Source organism: Equus asinus, chromosome 7, assembly GCF_041296235.1.
Source record: "Equus asinus isolate D_3611 breed Donkey chromosome 7, EquAss-T2T_v2, whole genome shotgun sequence".
In the NCBI taxonomy this organism is placed as follows: Eukaryota; Metazoa; Chordata; class Mammalia; order Perissodactyla; family Equidae; genus Equus; species Equus asinus.
The window spans coordinates 25,276,851-25,298,199 of record NC_091796.1 but is presented as its reverse complement, the minus strand read 5'-3'; the positions used below and the strand labels follow the sequence as shown (position 1 = coordinate 25,298,199).

At 40.2% G+C, this 21,349-nt stretch overlaps 1 protein-coding gene across 4 annotated transcripts; it reads left to right on the top strand.

Moving 5' to 3' along the window:
- The first annotated feature begins 207 nt into the window (after positions 1-207).
- SKA1 (spindle and kinetochore associated complex subunit 1) lies at positions 208-16,321 on the top strand. 4 transcript variants are annotated; one of them, XM_044774736.2, is made up of 8 exons: positions 208-347; positions 1,055-1,153; positions 5,419-5,543; positions 7,112-7,209; positions 7,369-7,416; positions 10,083-10,220; positions 13,611-13,780; positions 14,602-16,315. In XM_044774736.2, the coding sequence occupies exons 2-8, from the start codon at positions 1,066-1,068 to the stop codon at positions 14,748-14,750; spliced, it is 816 nt and encodes a 271-aa protein (XP_044630671.1). In that variant the 5' UTR covers positions 208-347; positions 1,055-1,065; the 3' UTR covers positions 14,751-16,315. The 4 variants fall into 4 exon arrangements, with proteins under 4 accessions (XP_044630671.1, XP_070369148.1, XP_014702109.1 ...); XM_044774735.2 differs by having other exon boundaries at positions 296-446; XM_070513047.1 differs by lacking the exon at positions 7,369-7,416 and having other exon boundaries at positions 14,602-16,321.
- The last annotated feature ends 5,028 nt before the right edge of the window (positions 16,322-21,349 follow it).

Below are 21,349 nucleotides of genomic sequence, written 5' to 3'. Positions count from 1 at the left end.
TGGACCGCTCGGCCTCGGACTGGGCCGCGGTCAGCATTGGGCGGCTGAGATCACCCGTGACCCCCGGAGTGGGAGGGGCACCAGCCCTGCAGCATTTCGCGCCAAAGCCGACCCAGCCCCGCCTTTTCCCCGTCCGGCCACGCCCCCGGCCCCGCCTCAGGCCCCGGCCAGCTGTGGTCCTGGACTACTCGGAAACGCGTGTAGCCGCTGAGCCGGCGTTCCGGGAGCGTCGATGTGCGCCTGCGCGGCGCCGGGTCCCGGCGGGCAGTTTGAATTTCGTTCCCGGAGTCACGTCTCGCGATCACGGGCTTCCGGCCGAGACGGGGGTCTCCGCGGCTGGCAGCCAGGTATCGAATGGGCTCTTTTGCTCCCAGACCCGCAAGAGGTTGGAGTCTGATGTGGGGATCCCCCCCTCGGAAGTAGGCGGAAGGCATTGCTTGGGCGAGGTAGGATATGCAGGGTCGCGCGGGCGGGGCGGAGGAGCGGGGCTTGACGGTCCTGCGCTGGGTCGGCTGGACCTCCCCCACATTTAGACCACCTTTAGCTGCTTTAGACCTCACCTACCCTCGGGGTAGATGTAACTGACTCCTTCCTTCCCCCTCCCTCCGCCTCCTTACCGACCTCAAAGAGTAAAGCCCTAATCCCCCCCGCCCCCAGCATAGGAGAAATGCTTACCTGGACCCGTTTCTTGGAACTTACTGTATTTTTCCTTAAAATTCTTGTGTATTTTGTACTTTTAAAGAAAATACCAATGTTGTCTTTATATATAAACAGTGGATTTGTCCCCCTAATCCTTAGGGAAATGATGCAAGTTTATCCTTTGTACCTTGGTTTGGAATGCATTGATTATAGAAGGTTCTAAGACAGGTCAGTACTGGACGTTGGTTGGAAAGTGAATTTTGTAGAATTGAAAGAAATTACTCTTGAGTTTTTGTACTTACCTTTCAAGGAGGTGTGATTTACTGGATATTTACTATTGGATTTTGAAAGTGAACAGAAGTTTGTGTTTTTAAAAAAAATTTTAATAAACATGTTTATATATTTTTTTCCTCAGAGCCTTAAAGGATGGCCTCCTCAGATCTGGAACAATTATGCTCTCATATTAATGAAAAGATTGGCCATATTAAAAAAACTCTGTCATTAAGAAACTGTGGTAAGTAAAGACAAATTGCACTGACTTTGTACCTACAAAATGCATTTTGGGTATTGTTCCACTTTGAATATCTTATGCCTAGTTAAATTAATGTATCTTAGAAAGGTAACTTTAAGTTTTGAATAGTGACGTTTAAAGCTTGCCAGCATCCATATTTTGAATATTGCGGAGAATACTAAAATGTAAGTTACATTGAACAATGGCCTGGATATTAATTAGATTTATTTACTTACATTTTTCTGAGACGCACAAAACATATTAGTAAGATGTGAAGGTTATGTGGCATTTGTGGTTCTATAGCTAAATGGAGATACTGAAAGGTAAGGAATAAAAACAAAAGTGGAAAAAACCCAGGGAGCTAGGAGCTCATAACCCATCTTACAGCCCGCTTTGGAGGAAGGTTATCACTATGTATCACTGGGAAACAACTAATTGAAAATAAAATCAGTTTTTTAATCATCCAGAAACTTGGAGGTTGTAACCATCTTCCAAAATATTTTGAAGCACTGAGAGAATGATGCAATGGAAGTGCAAAGAAGTAAGTGATCCTTGTCAAGTCTGGAAAAATGTTAATAAAAATGATGTGCTGCTCCCCAGCCCTATCTAGGAGAGTTTAAGATTTATTGATAGGCAGAACTCCATCTGCTGGGAAGATCGTGTTGAATTTTTACTGTAGTTTGTATTATGAATTGATAATTTAAAAAATTTTTTCAAACATGAAATTATAATGTTGGAATGCCCGTTTGAACTATGCATGTCCTCCTAGGGACTCTGATATTCTGCATCCCTTGTTGAGAACCTCTAATAAAGGAGCCTCATCCATCTTACAGTCTATGGCTCACGTACGCTCTAGAAAGTTAAAGCCGAAGGAACTGTGGGTTCATCTTCTCCAGCCCCCTCATGTCACACTGGAGGAAACTGAGACTCTCAGGAGTCAGGTGACTTGCCCAGGTCCCCCAGCTCATGAGTAGTGGTTGAGACCAGTTTCTGTGTCCTGATTCCCAGTCTAGTACTCTTTGTATTTCTATGCCACTTTTATTGAAAAATCTAAAAAGGACATTTAGTTTAGTTTAGTTTTTTTTTTTTTTTTTGCTGAGGAAGATTCACTTTGAGCTGACATCTGTGCCAGTCTTCCTCTATTTTGTATGTGGGTCGCTGCCAGAGCATGGCTGCCAACGAGTGATGTAGGTCTGTGCCCCAGGAACTGAACCTGGGCCACAAAAGCAGAGTGTGCTAAACTTAACTACTAGGCTGCAGGGCTGGCCCCTAGATTTTTAATGATATGATGCGGTGGTTTACAATAAGAAATATATATATTGGTCTCTGCCCCCAGTTCCTGACACAGAGCTCCTAAAACTCTTGTAGTTTCCTAAGTGATAAGAACAGTGGGAGTATCTTTTGTTCTAATATCTGGTCTTTGACCTCAGTTCCTGACACAGGGCTCCTGAAACCCTTATAATTTCCTGGGTAATAGGAGTGTTTTTTGTTCTAAAGAGGCAACTCTGAGTGGGCTTCTGGATGGCCCCTGGATGAGAGCTGGTCACCAGAAAGACCAAACCATGATTAGAAGTTTGGAATTTTCAGCCCCGTCTCGTATTCTCTTGGTAAGGGAGAAGGTCTAAAAATAGAGTTAGTGATAGATCATGACTTCATCATGAAGCCTCCTAAAACCCCAAAAGTATGAGGTTCTTGGAGAGCTTCCAGGTTGGGGAACAGCTGGAGGTACTGGGAGAGTGGTACCCTCAGAGAGGGCAGGGTAGCTCTCTGCCCCTTCCCACATCCCTTGCCCTGTGCTTCTCTTCCAGTGGATGTTCATCTGTATCCTGTATCATGTTCCTTTGAAATAAGTCAACTGTTTTCCCGAGTTCTCTGAGCTGCTCTAGCAAAGTAATTGAACCTGAGGAGGGAGTTGTGGGAACCTCTGATTTATAGCCAGTTGGTCATAAGCACAGGTAGCAACCTGGACTTGGCGATGGGCATCTGAAAGGGGTGGGTGGACGGTCTTGTGGGACTAAGTCCTTAACCTGTGGGATCTGATGCTATCTCTCGGTAGATAGAGTCAGAATTGAGTTGAATTGTAGGACACCCACTGGTGTCACAGAGAATTGCTTGTTGTGAGGCCCCCCCCCCCCCAATTTTGTGACCAGAAGTGTCAAAAGTGAAGTGTTCTCTGGAAGGTAAAGGACACACAGGGAAGTAAGACATAGTGGGAAGAACTGGGTTTTTCCCTACATAGGAGGTGGAAAACTGAGTTTTTTCCTTTACAAATAATTATCCTTGTTTAGATTCTGTTTCTGAGGGCATGATTACTGTTGGATAAAAAGATATAATTTGGAAATCTAGACAACTATCAAACCTTAAGTTTAAATGACTTCACCAAAGCATGAGGAAGCATGAGGCCTGGCTGAAGCCGACCTATTAGATTACTGCACACTGGGTGACTGTCATTTGTGTGTGGAGAGAGTCATTTGTTTGGTTCCATACCTATTTAATAAAGTCCAGTAATTTGTTTGCCACTTTGCTGTGATTTACTAGATCACTAGTATAAAAGGTCGTGAATTTGCTCGATTGATTATATTACTACAGATCAGTAAACAAGACCCTAAAATTAGGTGACTAAAGGTTGAGATAGCAGTGCACAGGAATGAGATCCATTTACAGGCATACCTCATTTTATTGCATTTTGCTTTATTGCACTTCCCAGATACTGCATTTTTTACAAGACCGTCCACCAGCAAAAAGATTACTACTCGCTGAAGACTCAGATGGTGGTTAGCATTTTTTAGCAATAAAGTATCTTTTAATTAAGATATGTACATTTTTTTAGACATAATGCTATTGCACACTTAATTGACTACAGTATAGTGTAAACATGACTTTTATATGCACTGGGAAACAGAAAAGTTTGTGACTCGCTTTATTGCTGTGGTCTGGAACCGAGCCTGCAATATCTCCGAGGTATGCCTGTAGTTGTCTGACCATCTGAAATTAATCTCAGTAGACACATCGATACTCTCATTTACTTATTAATGTGTTTTAGTTGTTATGAGCCTAGTGTCAAATACAATTAGCATTGCTCTGTTAGATAGAATAATACACTACTTCTCGTTATGATGCTGAATAGCAGTCAGCCTTTACTGATGCTTTGCTAGGTTCCAGACACAGTGCTAAGGCCAGCTTATGTACTTTTTCACTTATCTTCACAGTAACCTGAGATAGGTACTGGTTTCTCTGACTTCAGGCCTGGGGCTTCTAGCCGTTTCACTCTACTGCCTCCATAATCTACAGATAAAGGTCAAATTGTGCTTTTACTTATGTGTATTTCATTGTTTAGTTGCTGGAGGTGAAGAAGGAAAGATTTGATTATCAGGATAGTCTTTTGTGCTTTAGATCTGCCCTTTAAAAAAGTTTTTTTTACTACTACTTTTATTTCTAGAGAGGAGAGTACTCTGGTTTTCCCATCCTCAAATCCATGAAGCTAGACAGAGGGGCTAGGAGGTGGGGTTGGGAGTAAGACAGCATGCTACTTTATAAACATCTGGTTTTGTTTCTGCCAGGCACCTTGGGGTCATCACCAGCCTGTGAGTTTTTATGTTATTCTCTCTGCTTGGGGATTCAGAATAGTGTGGACAGCGTATCTATGAATCCTAAACCTCTATTAGAGATTCTGAAGGGGAGCTCTCCCCCACCTCCCACACACACTTGAGGGCTAGTCTAAAACATAATCTCACCTCCCTGGCCAGTGATTGGAATTTTTCAGGTTGCGTTTTCACTGAAGATACATCCGGTGAAGAGAGGTCCTGGCCTCATTTGGGATTCTCACTTCCAACACCCTGTGCTTTGAAGTCCCAAGCTCTTTCTCTTTTGCCCATTATCAACATACCGCCTGCTCTATGGTTCTCTCTTCACATTGGGGCCCTTGGGGATTTACCTTATTCTCATGAAAGCTCAGCTATGCGTGTACATGGGTGTTTATTTTATATAACATTTCTAGGTGTTTTATTACAGTGAAGGAATTTGCCAGAAACAAAACACTCGGGGGATACTTTGTATTTACCTCTCCCTTCCTTGTCTTCCATGCTGCTTGGAAATGAGGTCTTAAGATTATCCATGGAGACAGGTCCTAGGGGCTGAATCAGCAGTCCTTTCTCCACCCTCCAGGCTCTCCCTTGGTAAAGTTGTGTGTTCCAAGAGTTCAATTGGGTACTTGTGTGTTACTGCTTTTCTATACGCTTTGTTCCCATTTTGTCTTTGTTTATTAATAGGCCAAGAACCTACCTTGAAGACCATATTAAATAAAATAGGAGATGAGATCATTGTGGTAAATGAACTTCTAAATAAATTGGAATTGGAAATTCAGTTTCAAGAACAAACCAACAGTTCACTCAAGGTAATGTTATTCTTGGGAAGAAACAAAATTAAAAGGCAGTAAGTACAAACTCCCTAATCACCAGGGAATTCTTAAGGATTTATAATGTTCTTAGCTTTGTGAATTATTATTAATGGTATAGGGTGCCATTTGCATTTTATTTTCCCAGTAAAAGGACTCCAGAGCATGAGAGGTATTTCTTTCTTCATGCTGGTAGCCAATGGAATTCAACTTTACTAAAAAGGAGGATTTCCTAGATAATTCTTGGTAGGTTTAATTTAAACAAATGATATCCTGGGAGAGTAGTGTGAAAGGGACACCTGCCCTGGGGTGAGGAGATGTGGATTCTCACCCTGGCTGCCCTTAGCAGCCTCTGCCACCCTGAGAAAGCCATTTTACCTGTTGGGGGTCTCAGGGTCCTCATTTGGTTAATAATGGGTCATACTGAACTATTCCTTAGGTCTCTTCTATTCTGAATTTCTGTATTTCTATAAAATGCATTATTCGCGTTTTCAAGTAAAGTAAGACTTGAGCCTCATTCTCATGCATGCTTTGTTCTAAATAAGCCTTCTAGTTGACTTTAACTAATTAAAGTGCTTGTGTACTTTCTTTTGGAAAAATACTCGATCCATGCCATAATTATCTCATGCTGTTAGAGCCGCTGATGTGTTCAGTGAGATTGAACAAGGTGGCCTCTACGGTCCCTTTCAGCCTGGTAATCCCTATGGTCTGAAAAATTTTTCAGCTATAGGAATGAGCATGATTATGCCTATCTTACTAGTAGTTGAAATGAAATTATTGTCTATGAGCATCATTCAGCTCTTCAAAAGAAAGATGTCATATAAATTCAAAATAGAAATCGATATTGATTTCAGTTCTAATCTGCCCAAGAATTTCCAGCGTTAGGTGTTGGCCTAGAGAGTATTCAACTCAGAATGGAAGGCTATTTGGAATTTTTCTTCACGTTGTGATTGAGAATCAGATAACAGGAATCCAAAGGTGCCAAATATTTTCCTTATTAAATTTGTATGACTTCATAGTCTCAAGTTCTAGTGGAAGTTAACACAAGCAGTTATGACCAAGTAGAAATTTTCATTAAGCTGGAATATGTGCATGTCAGCAATGGAAATCACTCCAAGCAGCATCTCGTGCTTGCAGGCATTTTCACTCTGGCGCTGTGTGCAGATAACACTGGGGAAGGTTTGCTAAGTCAACAAAAGCAATTTACCAGGATGATGAACGTAAATCTTTCATATGTTTTTCAGTTGCATCCCAAGTTGAAGTAAAATACTAAAGAAAGAGCTAAAATAGAAAGAATTCAATGCCAGTTTTTCCTGTTGTAATGTGATTCTAGCAGTTCTCTGGGAAAACCCAGTAGAGAAAGATAATATAGTGCCTTCTAAAAACAGCTCTAGAAACCGAAGAGCTCTTTTTATAATATTGCTGCATTCAGTGCTTTTCCATCCCTTTTGTGTTCTGAACACACAATCGTTGTGATGGTGGTTCACAGCCTTTCATGCTCTTTATAACATCTTAAAACACTCACAGGCGAGAAAGATGCTTATTTGTGAGCATTTTTTAAATTTTAGGAACTCTATGAATCTCTCGAAGAAGATTATAAAGATGTGGAACATCTCAAAGAAAACATTCCTCCCCATTTGCCTCAAGTAACAGTAACCAAGAACTTGTAAGTCTGCGTATAATTACTCTTGCTATCTGGATTAGTAAACCTATTAAAACAAACACCTTAAGTCTTTTTGCTTTTTCGTGTACTTGCAGTTTTGTTAGTAATTATCTAGTTTTTTTGTCACTTACTCTAGAAATAATATCTCCCTGTCTTCACCAGTTTTCTTATCCTGCTGTCTCTGAAGAAAATGTCACCTCTTTCCCAAGGGTGAGTCTCTTCCAGGCTCTCTTTGGCCACTTTTTCTCATTTCTTTTCCTTAAAGCAGAGTTTGTCAACCTCGGCTCTATTGACATTTTAGGCCAGATAATTCTCTGCTGTGAGAATGGGGTCTTTAGTAGCATCCTTGATCTCCACCAGCTAGATATCAGTAGCACCCCACCCCAGCCCCACCCAGTTGTGACAATGCCTTATGTCCTCTGGGGGCCAAAACCTCCCCTGACCCTTGAGAACCACTGCCTTAGGGTAGAAATAATCTTAATGAGCTTCTCATCTTAAAAGAAGCCAAAGGAATGAAACTTAGTTCTGCTTTCCCTCTCAAGCTACTGTCCTATCTCCGTTCACTGCCAATATATGTTTGTGCCTCCCCTTTTTCCCAGAGTCCTTGAAATCTGGCTTTTGGCTGTTATTACTGCCACACTTATGAAATGGATTTCTTGAAGGTCACAAAGAGGTCAAACATCGCTCCTCGGCCGAGATTTTTCTTTTCAGATTTTATTTGCTGTCCATCTTTTGTTTTTGAAGTTATTTTCTGCACCTGACTGTGCCTTCTTAGTTGTCATCCCTCATCTGACTTGGCTGCCTCCTTTTTCCCTGCCCTTCTTTAAGTTACAGGTATCTCCTCAAGCTCTGTTTAACTCACACGTAGCCAGCACCACTGTTCATGCTCTCACATGTCCAACTTGCTGGAATCTGATGAATGAACTGTTCTCTCCTCCAGCTCTGCATGTCTAAGACTGAACTCGCTGGTTCCTTGTAACCAGCCATGCCTGCTGTTCCCATCCTCCCATCACGTGGACAGGAACTCAGCATCTTCCACCTGGCTCACCCCCTCGTAGCCCTCAGCCTTCCGTCTGCCTCTGTGGGCTGTTGTGTGTCCCTGGCCTCCCTTCTGTTCTCATTACCTGGCTCTGAATGAGATCTTCCATCAGCTTTTGCCTTTATGATTTGGGAGCTTCTGTGTTTTGTCTTTCCAGCGTTCCTCCACTCCTATCTCTCCTGTCTTCTGCTGCCGAAATTATATTTCTAAAAAGGGCCTCCAAGTATGTAAAAACATTCCATGGATAACTTAACTTTTTTAAGAAATTTTTTAAATGTATCATATATACAGAAAAGTGATTAAAGTATTATTAAGTGCAAATTAAAGAAGAGTAATAAAACAAACATCAGTGTATCTACCAGTCAGAACAAGAAATAGGATATTACCAATACCTTACAACACTTGTGTTGCAGACTCTCCCGCTATCAAAGAGAGAATAATCCTGGCACTTATGATAATCACACTTTTACATAGGTGTTTTCATAAACAATGTGCTATTTAAATTTGAAGAACTGAGAGAAAGGCATGAACCTTGCTGAGTAGGAAGAGAGCCGTATTACTGCTGACAGTTCAAGGTCTCCAGAAGAAGATAAGCTCAGCAGAGTCCCCGACATGGTCGAGTACCTTGGAACTTCCCTATAAAAAGAGAAAATTAATGGGCAAGGTCATGAATGGATGCTAGGAGCAGGTCTTCATCGGATATCCACCAGGGTTATAGTGTGGCCTGAACGTTGGACATCCAGCAGGAAAATGGCCTGGAAAATAGGCAGAATTTTATTCTTCTAAACTCACTAGGGCCTAGCTTTCAGGGCTAGGTCAAAGCAGAACCTTCCTCTAGGTTGAAATGGGTATTTTCAGCTGACACACACAGCAGGGCATGAAGGAGATATGAGGAGCTTCCTTAGTATATGGTCAAGACAAGCAAGTACCAGCCAGGCTCACCGTGGAGTCTTATGTTAGGATTCATGTAAGGATGATGGTGCCATAGCATTGGGCATCTTTATCTTAACCCACAACATGGCCGTCTCCTCAGTCATGCGGTCTCCTCAGTCACACCACCTCCACCAGGCCTGGTTGCTCTCCTTGTCTGGTGCTCAGCTGTCATCTTGGGATCTCACTTCCTGCCTTTCTTGGGCTTCCCTTCGCTTGCTCCTGGGTTGGATCTACTCTTTCCTGTATCCCATTTCTTTTTTGGAGCAGTCAAGCTAATATGGCTTGACTTGCTGCTGGCAACGGGTCTGTTCCTTCCTTGGCAGTTAAACAACCTAGAAGCCACAGCCTATTTCTAGACTCCATTTGCTAGTGAGGTAGGAGCTATATTAGATTTTTCATTTTCTCCAAAAATTAGGCAGGACTGAATCCAAGGGTAACCCATGCTCATTGCTGGCAACTAAAATGAATCTGCAACAGGCAGGGACTGATATTAGCAACCAATGGGATAAATTAGAAAAATAGAAGTGTAAGATGATTGATGTTTTCATGTCCAGAAATAGGGAAGTCAGCAAGCTGTTTAGAGGTGAAGTTCAACTTTATACACATTGACTTTGAGGAGGCAGTGGAATAACTGATAAAGATGTTTGGCATGTGTGCTAGATGCATCGTGTTTGCGGTGTGCAAATACAATTATACTGAAGATTTGAGGACTTAATTTTTCAGCACTCTCTTCACTAGTGAGATCTTCATGAACAATAGGATTAGGGATAGAAAAAAATGCTGCCTAAAAAATTGTTATATCGAGATGAGTGTGTTTGATACTTATTATTTTCAGTTGGGAAAACTTTCTAGTATGCTGCAGAATTCTGATGATTACCTGTACATCTGTACCTCTGTTCTGTAGTGTTAACGTAGCAGATGTTGACCCTGAAGAACCAGTCAAAGTCGAGGAACCTGCACCCACAAAGAAGCCCCCAAAAGAACAAAGAACTATTAAAGAAATGCTATTTATAACTTCTGATGAGTTTAATGGCATTCCTGCGTAAGTATTTCCATGTTTTTACATTTTCGTAATGCCAGGGCTTTGCCTAACTTCTCAGCTTTATATTGTTACATTTCTCATTACTTTTTATTATGCAAATAATACATGTTGTTAGAAAGTGTCATCAGAAAATAACTCATCTGTAATTCCCCTCTCAGATATGAGTATTTCCTTTCAGATTTATTTAGTTTCACATAACAGGTATTCCTGATTGTTATTACAACAATGTAGTTATACTGTAAATACAGTTTACTTGCTTTTTATCATGAGCATTTTCCCATCGTTAACCATTAATATAAACTTGGATTTTAATACTTGTATAATATTTCATCATGTGGCTACCCTATAAGTTATTTAAGCATCCCTTTATTAAATATTTGGGTTGATTTCATTGTTACAAATGATGGTACAGTGAAATTTCTTGTAGACGAGTCTGTTTTGTAATTCCTTATTTCCTTAAGATACAGACCTAGAAGGAGAATCCTTAGGGAAAAGGACATGATTATTTTACTTTCTTGAGAGTTGTCCATCTCAGTTTTTGTTGTTTTTGTGAGGAAGATTGTCCCTGAGCTAACATCTATGCCAATCTTCCTCTATTTTATGTGGGATGCTGCCACAGTGTGGCCTGACAAGCGGTGCTGGGTCCTCATCCAGGATCCAAACCTGCGAATGCCAGGCTGCTGAAGCAGAGTGCATGAACTTAACCACTACACTACCAGGCTGGCCCCTGTTGTTTGTTTTTTGTTCCCCTAGATTGGCACCTTAGCTAACATCTGTTGCCAGTCTTCTTTTTTCTTCTTCTTCTTCTTCTCCCCAAAGCCCCCCAGTACATAGTTGTATATTCTAGTTGTAGGTCCTTCTGGTTGTGCTATGTGGGATGCTGCCTCAACGTGGCCTGATGAGCAGTGCTAGGTCTGCGCTCAGGATCCAAATCAGAGAAAGCCTGGGCTGCTGAAGTGGAGCATGTGAACTTAACCACTCGGGCACAGGGCCGGCCCCTGTTTATTTTTTAATTAATAAACTTAATTTGTTTGAACAGTTTTAGGTTTACATAAAAGTTGACAGATAGTCCAGGGTGTTCTCATACCTGGAGACAGTCTCCTCTATTAACATCTTGCATTAGTGTGGAGCATTTGTTAGAACCAATAAACCAATATAGATGCATTATTAACTAAAGTCCACAATTTTCAGTAGGGTTCACTCTTTTCTGTACATTCTGTGGATTTTGACAAATGCATAATGTCATGTGTCCGCCATTACAGTATCATACAGAATAGTTTCACTGCTCTGAAGTGCCCTGTGCTTCACCTCTTCCTCTCTGCCCCGAGCCCCAGGTGATGACTAATCTTTTTACTGTCTCTCTAGTTTGTCTTTTCCAGAATGTCATACAGTTGGAGTCATACACTATGTAGTCTTTTCAGACTGGATTCTTTCACTTAGTAATATGCATTTAAGATTCTTCTCATGTCTCTCTGTGGCTTGATAGCTCATTTCTTTTTATTGCTGACCAATAGTCCATGGTCTGGATGTGCCGCGGTTTGTTTATCCATTCACCTGTTAAAGGACATCTTGGTTGCTTTCAGTTTTGAGCAATTAGGATTAAGGCTGCTGTAAACATTCTGCGTAGGTTTTTGTATGGACATAATTTTCAACTTATTTGGGTAAAAGCCTGGGAGAGTGATTGCTGGATCAAATAGTAAGTCTGTGTTTAGCTTTGTAAGAAACTGCCAAACTGTCTTCCGAAGGGGCTGCACCAGTTTGCATTCCCCCCAGCAGTGAATGAGAGTTCTGGTTGCTTCACCTCCTCACCTGCATTTAGTTTTGTCAGATTTTTCTATTTTAGCTATTCTACTAGGCATATAATGGTATCTTGTTTTAATTTTAAGTTTCCTAATAATATATGATGTTCAGCGTCTTTTCATATGCTTATTAGCCACTTAAAGAATACCTGGTTGTTTCACAGTTCTGAGACTAGTAACAAGGCAGACGTTTCTCTTTAATCTTTTTTTTGTCACTCAGTCATTTCCTTTATTGTCAGCTTTATCTTCATGAAAATTCTGTTTGATGCTATTCAGTTTTTTAAATTGTCATTGTTATTGTTGCCCATTGGCTGAGCTAAAGGGAAGAGCACATGTCTGTGAGGAACCTTAGAGGAGAAGAGTCTTTAGAAAATGCTTCCAGGAAGAGTTATAGGAAGGAAATTAGAATAGTTGTGGCAGAGTATTCATTTTTAAACTAAGGGGTAATTTAATGAATGAGAGAAGTTAGAAGGTTGGGATAAAGAAGAAGGTATTCCAAGCATGGAGCTTTTATTTATTTATTTTGAAAAATATAATACTGAAGGTGGAATTAAAGTGGAAAAGCTGGGCAGAGGTGGGGGATGGGTATTGAGGAAGTTAAGGTGGTGGTTCAGAGGATTTAAAGGAATGGCGCTGTGGAGAGCTGTGGTGTCAACAGTTTGGAAATTGTGGGTAGAGAAAACAGATGGGCAAAAATGAATTGAGAAAAGAAGCAAATAATGAAAATGAGTGGGTTTTGGTCAATATGAACATTTTCCTTTAAACGTATGTATATATTATTTTATGTTAAAGAAGTTGTGATTAGAAAAATAGAAGCAAAGGACGGGGTTTAACGTACTGAATCCACAATTGTTGAAGGGAAAAACTGAGGCAGATCATTAGGTTTTGTTGGGGTGTGTGCAGACCACTCAAAATCGAGAGTCTCCTGTTTTTTGTTGTAAGACTCCATGGTGGCTGGGAGAGGACAAGCAAGGGGGAGATCTGGAGTGAAAGAGTGGGATTTAGAGCGAAAAGAGACGGTGCTGGCAGGGAATTGAGCTAGGGAGTAAAAAAGGGCATGGTGACCCGTTGGTCCTCCTCTGCTGTGCAGCCTTGCAGCGCGACTTCAGCCCTTCTCGTTCGGAAGCTCTCCTTCTTCTCTTTTTTTCCTTCTGTCTCTCTTTGAACAGGTAAGTTTTTATAGAAAACTAGAGTGGTATGAGTTATATAATTTATTAATATTTAAAATGTTCTTTCCCTTGCTCACAAACATTTAAAAATGTTTAAATAAACTTCTGTCTTGCAATTAATCAGTCTGAATCAGAATTTGAAAGCTTATTTTAAATTGTAATATTAATTCTGTCTGTGGAGAACTGAGATTAATGCATCTAGCTATAACTAGCGAGGAAAGCACTGATATGTTGTGGTCTCTATTTAATTTTTCAGCCTTTCAGATATGTCTGGTTTATATGGAAGTTGATATAAAAATTTTTTAATGAAGAGTATTAATAGCTTTACTACTGTATAAAGTCATCATATGTAAACATTTTTCAAAGAAAATAATTTTATATAATGATTCTTTTAAAAAAATTAATCGTATGCTTATTTACAGGTACATGAAATCCCGCTTAACCTATTGTCAAATTAATGATGTTATTAAAGAAATCAATAAGGCAGTAGTTAGTAAATATAAGATCCTATATCAACCAAAAAAGTCTATGAATTCTGTGACCAGAAATCTCTATCACAGATTTATTGATGAAGAAACGAAGGATACCAAAGGTAAAATGATGGCATATGTATGTGTACATGTCAGCTGTTTAGAGTGTAGTTAAATCGTAAGAAACAAAGCTAATTCTAGAAAATTCTAAATCTAGAGAGAGATTTCTCAAGGGGTGGTTTTCCCACCAGGGAACATTTGGCCATCTCTGCAGACGTTTTTGGTTGTTACAACTGAGGTTGAGGGTGCTGCCGGCATCTAGTGGGTAGAGACCAGGGATGCTGCTAAAGTGCCCAATGCACAAGACACCTCCCACAAAAAGGAATTATCTAGCTCCAAATGTCTGTAGTGCCGAGGCTGAGAAACATTGCCTTAGAGTCTGTTATGGAACTGTACCCAGTGTTTTGAGAATTTGGGTAGTAATGATAACAGTTGGTCAAGCTTATATAGTACTTACTATGTGCCAGATAGGGTACTGAGAGCCTTAGTCCTCACAGCATCCTTATGAGCTGTGTACTATTGTTATCCCCATTGTGCAGACTAGGCAAAGAGAGCGTAAGCTGCCTGCCCAAAGTCAGCCAGTGAAGTGATGGAGCTGCTGTGGTGTCATTCTCTTAACCAGTGTGTCATATTGCCTCTTGAAAAGTGAACTGTTTAGAAGGTACCAGCAGATAGCTAGTGATGTAGTAAGCAGGGCTATGTTTCTCAACATTATGCAACTTCAGTTGAAAGGATAATTATTTTAGCAAGAACACCCGTTCTCACTTCGGTTGGATAATGATAGTAAAAATGATTATAGCATTCATAGTCACAATGTAATGCATTAAAGACGCATCTTGAAAGTTGTCCTTATAAACATTAGCACTAATGTCTTTCTTTTCAGGTCATTATTTTATAGTGGAAGCTGACATAAAGGAGTTCACAGCTTTGAAAGTTGACAAGAGGTTTCACGTGATCCTGAATATTTTACGACACTGCCGGAGGCTCTCAGAGGTCCGAGGGGGAGGCCTTACCCGATACGTTATAACCTGAGGCCCTGTGAGCTTGAGCCAGCCAACAGCAGGGTATAGAGGCTATTCCTGTAGTTTCCTTGTATGTAATTTCTTTTTATATAATTTCTTTAGCTTTTTCATTTTCTTCTTTTGTAAAATGAAATTTTTTTAAGACAAAGCATATATATTTTAAAATTCACTTCCTTTCAGCAAATATTTAACTACCTACCATATGAGCCTGTGTGCTAGGCATGTAATGGAATAATAAATATTCATGTCTAGTTTTTCTGTTTAGTGACGATGCTGCAGACCCTCATAAGATGGGTGCAGATGCAATAATGGAGAAAAAGATCAAGAAGATAAGGTCAGGGTTACCTAGGCTCTTTGTTATTAAAGGTCATTAGTGTCTAAACTCCATCAATGGCATTTCAGGCTACAGGCAAAAGTTGGATTGGGAGGAAGCCCACCCATGTGGTTATTCTGCTTTCCCATATGTCGTTAGCAAACCACTTACCTGAAATGCATTCAGTATAAACCAACCTGTACACTTCAACCAGTAATTAAATTGCAATTGTATTGAGATGAAAAAGATGATAAAATAACAGGTGTAAGCAGGTTGATAGTGGTCACGGAACATGGGTGGTTGAATAGTAAGAATTTGGTCGTATTTCTCTTTCACACTTGGGGAGACTGTCTGATCTATCTGTGTTTTGGTTAACGTTCTCTAGAGAAACAGAACCAATAGGATATATATTATATATATTATGAGATTTATTATGAGGAATTGGCTCATGCGATTATGGAGGCTGAGAAGTCCCCCAGTCTGCTGTCTGCAAGCTGGAGACCCAGGAAAACTGGTGGTACCATTCAATCTGAGTCTGAAGGCCTGAGAACTGGGGCAGGCCAGGCCGGCGAAGATGAGATGAGGTGTTGCAGCTCAGGCTGTGTGACAGGAAAAAAAAAAAAGCAAATGGCTCCTTCCTCCACCTTTTGTTGTGTTCAGGTCCTCCATGGATTGGATGATGCCCACCCACATTGGGGAGGGCAGTCTACTCTACTGAGCCCCCTGATTCAAATGCTAGCTCATTCGGAAGCACTCTCACAGACACACCCAGAAACAGTGTTTAATCTGGGCACCCCGTGGCCAGTCAAGCTGACACGTAAAGTTAACCCGCACAGTCCGTGCCATCTGCTTGGCGGGCTGATCCTTGTAGCAGAGAAAGAACAGTTCCTGTGATGACCACGGAGTACGTTAGGGGCACTGCGTATTTATTGTTATCCTTTCTCCGTAATTTAAATGCAGGTATGCTTAATTTTTCATGTCTCACTTTAAATAAAAGTAATGGCATTATCTTTTACTGTAAGTCTTGCTTGAGTTTTCTCTAGGAATCACTTTTCCCTATAAAAAACATTTTCTCTGTTTAAAATATTTCTTCCTGAAACTCATGCAGAACAACTGTCAGTAAGTTTGTTTCTTGTGGGATGGATACTGAGGTGAGCCATTAGTCTCTATTTTAATTGTTAACATGTAGTCAATTTGTACATTGATTTAGACATACAGTTGGTAAAATCATGTGCCTCAAAGAATAATAAAGACATCGATTTTTAAGCAAAATGACAGGCTTGTTCTACTTATTTATTTTTGAAAATAACATTTTAAAAAATCTAATTTTGAAAGAATTTTGTGGTCTTGGGTCTCCTCCCTCAGATCCATTGCTTGCTCTTTCTTTGCTCTCCATCTTCTCTTGCAGCAGCTTCCCTAGCTTGCAGCCTTGAAGTGCCCTTCCTCTCCAGGCCATGGATCCCTGTGGCACGGTCCTCTCCAGAACTTCAGGCACGGAGCCTCATGCCACAGCTCTCCATGGCAGTCCCATGGCCTGCAGCGGAACACATTCCAGCTGGCTGTCCCCAGTTGCATGCCGCAGAGCCTGAGGCCCGGTTTACCACCTAGTCCTACCAGCCCCTGGGCCCTGGATAAGAGAGGGGTTGGCAGTAGAGAGCCAGAACCCCTCTCAGAGTTCTATATTGATACCAATTTTTATGATAAAATCTTTAATCTGTTCCTTTATGGATTCTGTTTTTTGGAAAAGTTGGTTATTTGTAGATGATACATTTTGCCAGGTTAACACAAGTAGTTTCAAGCGATCATGGTAGATAGCTCCTCTGTCCTTTTTTAAACCTCTCCTCAGGATACTCTGTCCCCTTTTACATTTCCTAACTGTACAGATATCCCCTCAGATTCTTTTGGCCTCATCCAGTTTGTATGTCTAGACGTGGATCTTCTTGTGTGTTTATCTTACTTGTTAGTTACAAAGGGGGAAATGTAACCTTAAATAAAGAGATCTGGCTGTTACTACTTGTGGCAGTTTGTATTTCCCAAAGATGGATGGATGGGAGAATACCGTATCCCATCCCATATGCTCCTTGAATGTGATGTCAACACTTCCATCAAGAGACAAGGATCTTTGTTCCCCTCCGTTGATTCTGGGCATATCTTTGGAACTGCTTCAGCCAATAGAATGGGGAGGAAATGCCACTGCATTTTTTCCAAACTAGCTATTAATATGAATTCCATCTGGTCTCTTTCTCTGGGGATACTTGCCTTTAGAACCCTGTCCCCATGTTGTGAGAAACCCCAGGCTACATGGAGAAACCACATTAATTGCCAGCACTTCCAGTCATGTGAACAAGTGGTTTTAGCCCCCAGCTTTCAAGTGTTCTTGCTGAGGTCTCACACACTGAGGAGCAAAGACAAGCTGCCCTTGCTGTGCTGTCTGAATTCAGGACTTGCGGACAGCGTGAAAAATAAATGAGTACAGTGGTTTAAAGACACGAAGTTTTTGCATAATTTATCATACAAGAGATAGCGTAAACATTACTTAAACTTAGCATCTCCAGTAGTGGAACATCCTGGCATTATATGCCTCCTAATGTGACACAATATGAAGTAAAGAGTACTGCCTGTGAAATATTAGTGTCAAAAACATGAAACCTGGACCTAATTAAGACTTTAGCTCTATCTAGTTTTATGGGAAACACAGGGGATAGAGAAACAGGCTAAATGTCATGAAGAAACAGACAAATTCAGATTTCATGTAAGTAACCTGGTCTCAAAAACAAGTCAATAACAGAAAAAAAGGGATTCTGTTCTAAATTAAAGAAGACTTAAGAGCACAACCACATATAAACCATGAACCTTGATTGGATTCAGTTTTGGAAAAAGCATAGGGACAGTTGTGGAAATTTTAATATGGGTTGCGTATTAGATACCATCAAGGAATTACTGTTTTCTTAGGAATGATGGTGTTATGGTTATGTAGGAGAATATCCTTATTTTCTGCAGATAAATGCTGAAGTATTTAGGGGTAAGACGGCATGTGATGTTAATAATAAGCTCCAAAATGGTCCAGCAATATAATTAGATGCATACATACATGCATACCTAGAGGATATATGGCAAAGTGTTAACAATTGTTCAACCTAGCTGATGGTTATAATAGTATTCATTGTATTATTCTTTCTAATTTTCTGAGTGTTTAAAATTTTTTCCTAATAAAATTTAAAATACCCATGTGAAAGAAACATACTGATTAGATACTTACATTACCTGAAAATGCTCTAAGAACTTGTGGGCTGGTGAAGTTGGGAAAGAAGGAAGTGTTGCTAGTGATCAGTTATGAGCTCATGTGCCACTTAGGCACCCGTGACGTTCAGCCGTCCTGCATCCGTTCTTCCCAACCCTGTTCACTGAGCCTAGGCTGGGTATTCGAACCTCATGCATTAGATGAAAGGGGTGAAGACGTGAATTTCTTCAATTACACTGAATGTAAATATTGTTACATTTACATACAAAGGTATTTGGCATCTAACTTATGCATGGAGAAATGATATGCAGTATATAAAGCTTGATATCTGAAAAATGTGTCACTTTTAAGGAACCGTGTTTGCAAATAAGCTTAAGCAGAACATATCCTCTGCAGGTGATTAATGTGGACAGATTTTCATTTCTAATGCAGGTTTATCTTTATTATTAAGAGCTTATTTGCCTGCCTTTTTTTTTCTTTAGCAACTGTAGTGCAATTTCTGACTAACATTTTAAATCTAGGATCAATGCAGCAACTCAAAAAGCTCAGGTAATTAAAAGTTCCTTCTGATGGGTCAACATGACAAATGTGGGCTATTCTAATTACAGAAGTTTTCTTGGCAGAGTGATTGTGAGCTGCATACTAAAAATTGCCACTCTAATCCTTAATTATGACTCCGGAATCAAATTATTTCTTGGGAATACTCTCTTCCACTTTAAAAAAATAATTCAGCAACATGGTGCATCAAAAAGAAAAGGTAACATCAGAAACCTGGGTTCCAGTCCTCCCTCTGCCATTTCCTCCCTCTTGGTTCTGCCTTCAAAAATTTGACCCCTTCTCACAAGCTCCTTATCTACTGCCCTGGCCCCGAAGAGTATTGTCTCTCCCCTGAATTAATTCAGAGCTTCCTTACTGGTCTCTGTGTTTGCTCTTGCCCCCCTACCATCTCCATATGAACCCAAGTTAGAGTAGGTCACTCCACTGCTCAAAAACCTTCCATAGCTCCCCATTTCTTACAGATTAAAAGTGGAGTCCTTACAAAGGCCTGCAAGGTCCTTCATGGCCCCTCCTCTGCTCCATGGTATCATCTACTCCTCCGTTTCCCAGGCTCTGCTCCAGCCACTCCGGCCGCCATGCTGTTTCTGGAACAAGCCAAGTATGAGTCTCCCTCAGACTTTGCACTGGCTGTTGCCTCTGCCCAGAAAGCTCCTCGCCCTTTGCCAATGTGACCCTCCCCGTTATCTGCTCAAATGCCATTTCATCATTTAGGGCCTTTTGGACCACCCTAGACTTAAAATTACAGCTCCCTTCTGCAACACTTCCCTCTGCTTTATTTTCCTTCATAGCACATCTGTCTATCTGATGGTCTGTATATTTTACCTATGTATTTGTCTTTCTGCCCCGTCTAGCATATACACTTCTGAGTCTAGGAGTTTTTGTCTCTTATTCACTGTTGTGTCCCCAGCCAATCTAACGGGCTCTACAGTAGAGGGGGCTAAAGATTTACTGAATGCACATTAACTGAACCAGTTTGTTGCCATAAGCAAGCGACTTCACCTTTCCGTGCCTCAGTTTCCTCCTGTATATATTAAAATGGTTGAACGGAAATTTCTCCCAGGACCTTCTAGTTTTAGTATTCTATGATTCTAATATTCCAAATTACTTCTGGGAAATATATTCATGTTGAAATTAAAGGATATTCTGTCTGGTTGGATTATAAAAAATTTTAAAAAAATATTCTGCTGATAATTACATAGAAATCTCATCTTTTCAGCACAGAATCTGTAAAGTATTAAGCTTCAAGAAATACTGAAATTTGAAGTTACTAGTTAAATAATAAAAAGAAGCTTTCATTGACTAAGGACCTTTATAAAAATGTTTTTTTCAGCCAACATCTTTAGTTTTCTAGTTTATTTTGCTTATTAGATGTAGTTTTAAGATTTCACAATTTATAAATATTGTACCTAATCATAAATGAAATGACTGTGGTGCATTGAATAGAACTGTGTTGTAGCATGCAGTTTTGTTTCATAATATTAAGTGATTACTTTTATGAACATCCCATCTCCTAATAAACCACTGTTCCACAGATATATCTACTAATATAAGTGGCAAAAAAGAAGATTTAATCAATATATTAGGGAATCTTCCTGGCTATGTTTCAAGCAATGTTGCTCACACTATAGTCAAGACTATATACATATGATTAGAAAGAAATAATTGACTATAATGTCAACTGAACTCTGTTAGGCTGACTCAAGATAAGTCTCTAAGGAACACACAAGAAAAATATTTATGAGAAATTGTCGTGTAATTAGCAAGCTATACTTCAAATTCTTTATTATGAGTACTCTTTTGCCCTAGTGTATTTGAAAAGGAGTAAATTAGATGGCTAGGAGGCTGCATCATTTTTTTAAAAATTGAGATTAAATTTACATACAGTAGTATGCACAGATCTTGAGGATACAGATCCATAAGTATTGACCGGTACATATACCCACGTAACCCATATCCCTATCATTTTTTGGTTTTTTTTCTTAGTTAAACTTTTTATTTGGGGATAATTATAGACTCACATGCAATTGTAAGAAATAATACAGAGAGAGCCTTTGTATCCTTTACTCTTTGCCTCAATAGTAACATTTTGCACAACTGTAGTACAATATCTCAGCCAGAATATTAACATTGATAACAGTCAAGATACAGAACACTTCCATCACCACAAAGATCCCTCATATCGCCCTTTTATAGCCACACCCACCTCCCTCCAACCACCACCCCCTCCTTAACCCCTCACAACCACTCATCTATTCTCCATTTCTATAATTTTGTCATTTCAAGAGTGTTGTATAAATGGAATGATACATTTGAGAAAAAACCTTTGAGATTGGCTTTTGTTCACTCAGCATAATTCTCTGGAGATTCATCTAGGTCGTTGCACATATCAACAGTTTGTTCCTTTTTATTGCTGAACAGTACTGCACAGTATGGATGGTACGATCATTGGTCTCATCATTCCGCCTGTTGAAGTATATCTGCATTGTTTCTAGTTTGT

Excerpts from the sequence above, each read along its gene's own strand:
- SKA1 (XM_044774736.2), top strand. The coding sequence starts at position 1,066 with ATGGCCTCCTCAGATCTGGAACAATTATGCTCTCATATTAATGAAAAG. Across the intron at positions 7,210-7,368 it reads GTAACAGTAACCAAGAACTT|TTTTCTTATCCTGCTGTCTC; the intron begins GTAAGTCTGCGT and ends TGTCTTCACCAG. Across the intron at positions 13,781-14,601 it reads AGAAACGAAGGATACCAAAG|GTCATTATTTTATAGTGGAA; the intron begins GTAAAATGATGG and ends CTTTCTTTTCAG.